At 41.9% G+C, this 6,000-nt stretch overlaps 1 protein-coding gene across 4 annotated transcripts in view; it reads right to left on the bottom strand.

Moving 5' to 3' along the window:
* Window positions 1-2,102: 2,102 nt before the first annotated feature.
* Arl8b (ARF like GTPase 8B) overlaps window positions 2,103-6,000 on the bottom strand; it is a 43,989-nt gene continuing 40,091 nt past the window's right edge. For 3 of the 4 annotated variants that reach the window (XM_087658869.1, XM_087658870.1, XM_087658871.1), the window contains one exon: window positions 2,109-4,137. In XM_087658869.1, the coding sequence (XP_087514995.1) occupies window positions 4,088-4,137 (50 nt within the window). In that variant the 3' untranslated portion in view covers window positions 2,109-4,087. Of the gene's footprint in view, window positions 4,138-6,000 lie in introns of all 4 variants that reach the window. The other variant, NM_001024332.1, reaches the window with a different exon arrangement.

Below are 6,000 nucleotides of genomic sequence, written 5' to 3'. Positions count from 1 at the left end.
CTGGAAAGACTTCAGCAACTCACGGGGGATACCACCAGTCAATGACAAAGAAAAGGGGGCATTCCCCCAAGTGCTAATCTGACCCTCATCGGCATCAGGCATGAGCATGTTAAACTAATGCTTCTTCACTACATTCCCTTTTGCCAGTGACTCCCCTACTGCTTAGATTGAGTCTACTCCTGCATTCTATCTAGAATGTCACTGACCTGTTCCTCTTTCCCTGAGAAACATGAGGCATCAATGACAAGGGCACCCACTTTTATTAATAGCTCAGTTTTAAACAGAAGTCTGTGAAGGATATTTACCAACAGGAAACACCTGCCATGCACTGCCAACTTGTAAAAGAGCAAACTTAGAGGAAGTCTGTAAGGCTACTATTTGCATGACAACTTTTCTCCTCAGTCTCCTGACTCACAAGTGTGCACTGTTGGGGGCAGAATATTCCATTTTCAATAAAATGTTAATAGTTTAAATAACAAGCACGGTGATCTCACAGTGCTACATTTCCAGAGTCCTTGGCCAGCAGGGTGTTACAGACTGGCTTCTACCTTCCAGACCTTCTGAGAGGCTGTAATTACCAAATCAACATGCTTCAATGTCAGATGCAAAAGGAAATCACTTTCCCACACAAAAATAAAGTGCACTGGGGTTGGGGATTTAGCTCAGTGGCAGAGCACTTGCCTAGCAAGTGCAAGGCCCTGGGTTTGGTCCCCAGCTCCGAATGAATGAATGAATGAATGAATGAATGAATGAAGTACACTAAAGCAGCCATGGTCCAAAACACCCAGTTTACTTTATCATAGTCAAAAAGACAAAGTTTAGAAATCTATTTTGAGCCACATACCCATCATCCCACCACTCAAGAGGCTGAGGGTGCAAGATCCTGAGTATGAGTCCAGCCTGGGACACAAAACAAAACCTTGTCTCAAAACAGAAAAAAAAGCACTTGGAAATAATGAAGTTTCTGTTTCTGAACTAAGCTAAATGTGTACTTTGTATTCTCCAGCCCCTCCAGACTCACAGTCCTTATTAATGTCAATTTCTCCATAGTACATTCTTGTGATAGAAATGCCAAACCAAATACCCAGGGTTGCAGAATGACAGAACACACGACAACAGCCAAACTCAAACCACTTCTACAATGGCTCGTTTTAAAACTCCACATAGCTTATAATCCATGATAACATTAACGAAATGGGACAAATGCCTTACTCTATAAAAATAGGGCTTTGGAAAAAATCACTATTTTTATTTCTTCATGTGTATGGTGTGCATGCCTGTATATGTATATTCCCATGTATGGGAGTACAGAGGTGTCTACACTTGGAGCGCAGAGGATATGTTGGGTAACTACTGAGGCAGTGTATCTCAGATGGCCCCAGAGCTCGCTCACCTCAGCTAGTGTAGCTGGCCACATTGATGCCTCTCTCTCTACCCTGACAGGCTCTACAGTTCTGGGATTGCAGACAAACCATGATACAGGTCTACCACCTACTGCTGGGGATCCCAACCTCAGTTTAAGAGACAAGTGCTTTATCCATTAAGCCATCTCCTCAACCCCAAAACCAGAGGATGAAAATATTTGCATTCTGAAGTAGACATTGAAATTTGTTAATTATGGCTTTGATTTTTATTTTTAAAGCTGGGATGTAGCTCAGTGGTACAGGGCTTTCCTAGACTATGCAAGAGCCTAGGTTCAGTTTCTGACACTGTAATTTTCTTAAATAAGCTGAATGATAAAATTCTTGACTTGGCCCTACCACTGAAAAGTCCTAGATTTAGGGAGAGAAGTAGCACCAGAGTGCCTGCCTAGCATTAGCGAAGATTAGACTCAATCCTCAGTACCTACCCATCCACCAAGTGCCACTCACGACAATGTGTAAGTAATAGAATCCTCTCCGAGCAAGGGGGGGGGGGGGGTCATAGCAGAATTTTGGAGTCGCTGTAAACGTTTATTTCTAGTTCATCCCACCGACACCTCTGACAGCTGAAATGACGACCTTCCCAGCACACGGTCTGTGGAGCCCTTTCCACAGTGGTTATTCCCCCACTCCAGTCAGAGCTCTGCATCCTTCATCATGATATACATTTTAAGGTAAGACTGTCAATGCAACCCTCAAAATGCAAGTTTATTGAATAAAGCTGAGAGGAGCAGTAAACAGACAAAAAATGCATCCACACCTAAATAAAAAATGTACGTATTTACAAAGTTCAGTAACTGTTAGGTTTTCACATGCAGAGGTTATGCACAGGAAAATGTTGGTAGTAGCTTTTAGATGTCCTGAAATGCTGGAAAGCAATGGAAAGACACATAAACAAATTAAGGTTTCTATAGGTCAATTAACAAAAAGCTACACAGTCCCCGCTTAGTTAAACATTCTGGTTCCAATCCCTCCTTCTAGGCACAAGCAAGTTGCCACATTCTTTGAAATGGTTCACAATGACCATTAGTCATGTCCGGCTACAGGAGCAAAGTTTAAATATCCTTTTATTTAAACCACCTATCCCATTCAGGAAGAGTGCAACATGCCTCCATGAAAATAAGAAGAGAACTTTAAAGCCCAGATTCTACTCATTAAAAACGTGAATGGAGAAAACAAGTAGTGTCTGTGCAACACAGTGCAGTTATCTGTACAGAATGTTCTTAAGGCCGTGGCAGTCTATAAATTAAAGCGGTATTCAGGTACTATTGACTACACTTGGAGTGCTCAACACATATGAATATGTACTGTTGACATGGGTGCTGCTTGACAGAAGAGACAAATCACACACAGTGTGAGCAACACATAAGCAGGTGGGCCATGGGCTTTATCTACTACATCGGCATGAGTAACGGTTTCTAAGTCAACCATTATTAATATGTCCCTTTATGTACGTGGATCACTAAGCTACAAAATATGTTCATTGTAAGTTTTTGTACAGCTCTGTATCATAGAAGCAAACAATAAACAGCATTGGTTCCTCTGTTCTCGGTGTGGCCGGTCATTAAACAACCTGCAGACGTTGCACATGATTACATTAGATGAAGCAGGCAGGCCTAGAGTTGTCACAATCAGTAAGTCGAGTGGCACCAGTGAAAAGAGTGCCAAACCTTACATTGGTAAGAAAAAAATAAGAATTTGTTTATAAGTATCCTTTGTGCTGAAAGTCAACTTCATGACTAGATATAAAAAGTCAGGAGTTAAGGGTATCATGCAGCAGCACAGGGTGGGTGATTGGAGACAAATAACAGACGTGTGTTCATATGAAGTTAGACATTCTTAAAGGGTTTATTACACTAGCTGGAATGCTCTAAACTCATGAAAGCCTTTGGGAAAAAGAAAATCTGTGATTCCCATCCCTTTAAAAAAGTGTGTTAAAAGGGGGAAAAAAACTGATGATCTGGACAGATACAAAAGAGCATGCTGTAACTCCTCCCCATCTCCCCAGTGCTATCTGGTGACAAAGGAGTTTCAGACAGCAGTTTTTAAAACTCACCAGGTAGGAAATCTCCAGTGTTCTGTTCTGACCTGGTGCCTCTGTTAACTACTGGCAGACCAATTATTCCTACAGTTTAAGTCTACATTTCACATGCATGTGTGAGATGGGATAAACAGTATGCCCGTATCCCACAGAAGTCAGGCTTAAAGTTTGTCTAAATACTGTGTGTGGCACTAGGAATTCCATGCTGCATCAAGTCAGTACCAGTAGAAGCTACTGGACTCTGTAATGAAATAGGTAGACATTTACTGAAAACCACTACAAAAATCTGGCCCAGAAAGACCAGAATGGTAATATGCAATTTTCTTAATTAGGATGGTCAAAAATGTGGGTGTTTTTAAAATAGAAAGAAAGAAAGAGAACAGGCCTCAACACACTTGACACATGTGTGAAGCCTTTTAGTGTGCGCTGACTTTTATCATGACAACTCCAGCTGATTTGTTATGAAGGATAGGAATACACATCTTCAGCAGTGCACATGAGAAATAAACTCTGAAAAAGGCAATTTCTTGGGTTTAGGAAGGACCATGTTCTGGGAAGTACTTCAGAGGAACGACAGTAGTTCTAGGATTATAGCCAAGAAGGACTGGAAGACTCAGAAGATGTCTCAGCTTCTCCGGGATTTTGAGTGTTGAATAAGCCACTGAAGTGTGATATCTAAAGATGGGGAAAGTGAGAGTTAAGAGATCAGCATTAAGAAATCAACGCACAGATAATACATTAGATGTTCACAGTGCTAGGTCTCTTCTACATCTGCAGTGCACTGTCTGAGCTTCCACAGGGCAATGTGAGAAACTACCAGACATGGACCATAATACTACCCGTCAGATCAGGAGCTAAGCACAAACTGCCAGGAAGGCAGATATGAAAGAAACTCTCTGGGGTTGGGGATTTAGCTCAGTGGTAGAGCGCTTACCTAGGAAGCGCAAGGCCCTGGGCTCGGTCCCCAGCTCCGAAAAAAAGAACAAAAAAAAAAAAAAAAAAAAGAAACTCTCTGACCAAGAAACTTGTATTTGTAGTAGAAAGTAAAATAATCACTTGAGCTTTGAAGTCACTCAGAGATTGGCTTTCAAAGGAAACAACAAAAACACGAAGTCTCAGAAGACATCACTCACTGTAGAGGAGGGACTGCTAAGTCACAGCTAAGGCACAAGGAGAAGGGCATTGCTAGACCAGGGCTTCATATCCTTGTCATTGTGGCCCTTCAGGCTGAATGTTCCCATTTAACGAGGTGAAGCTTTCCTGTGCCCCACAGATGTTTTAGGGCATCCACGGCCTTAACCACTCATTTTGTGCCATTATCATGTCCAGTACCACTGTGACGATCAAAATGTTTCTAGACATTACAAAATGTCTCAGTTTTATTCAGTCATAAAGAACAAAACTATGCCATCTGCCCGCCCACACATGTGTAATCCCGCACATGTGTACACACGTACACACACACACACACACACACACACACACACACACACACACACACACACGAGGCCTAAAAATAGAGATGGGAGGGACACTTGGAGAAAAGTGAACTGAAAGGAATAGGGAGGGGACAAAGGGGAAGAAAGAATGTGAGTAAAGTATAATTTTTGTGCATGCAACTGTCATAATGAAACCCATCAGTCTGCACTAAAAATTAATTTAAAAGCAGTATCTCCTGGGGAAGCACATGTATTTGAAAACCACTAAGCTAAAGTGAGGCTAACAAGTTAGGACTTTATTCAAGTCAACAGGAAATTATTAGAGAATCTGAAATAAGGAAGCTATGTTAGCTTATTTTAACAAGCCAGCAAGTACAGTAGAACTGGGAGGGCTACAATAAGCAGCCTGCCTAAGCTGAACTGGACAGGACAGGAAGGAATAAAAACCTGAAGCAACCCAAGCACAGTATACAGAGAAGCTGAGGAAGAGGCAGACTGGGAAGACTCAAATCCTCTGGCCCAGTAAAATATTGTCTATTTACCCTGGCTAGCTTCAGGTCCACAGAAACACACCTGCTTCTGCCTCCCCAGTGCTGGGATTAAAAGCATGTGCCAACCATGCCTAGGCACAACTGGTTTGCTTCCCGAGTCGCTCTCACATCTCAAATTCTAGAGGATCTGACAAGAGGCATTTTAATCCTAAAGATCTGCAGAAGAGAGGCAACTAACAAGGAACCAACACACAGTCAAAGCTACAGGGCCAAGAGAGAGCCAGGGGAAATCCACAGACCGAGAAGGCAGCTAAGTCAAACACTGAATTACTGTCCTGAGCTCTTTAAAATGTACTAACTACCTCGAGGCTATGGGAGAACCCATTAGATGCAGCACTCTATCTATATATAGTTTGAAAGATAACTAAATTCAGTCTTACACATTCCCAGCTAATACATATTATAGAAATTGTAGACCACATATTCCAAGTATAGATTAGTGCTGGGAGCTCTACAAAAGTGACCATGATTTGACAATTGTTGAAACACATCTTTACATCTTTTACTACACCAGTGTGAAATCGAAGGGAAAAGTAAGCCTGAAGTAA

Source organism: Rattus norvegicus, chromosome 4 (genome assembly GCF_021556685.1).
Source record: "Rattus norvegicus strain SHRSP/BbbUtx chromosome 4, alternate assembly SHRSP_T2T, whole genome shotgun sequence".
NCBI lineage: Eukaryota > Metazoa > Chordata > Mammalia > Rodentia > Muridae > Rattus > Rattus norvegicus.
This window is presented reverse-complemented; position numbering and strand designations above follow the sequence as displayed.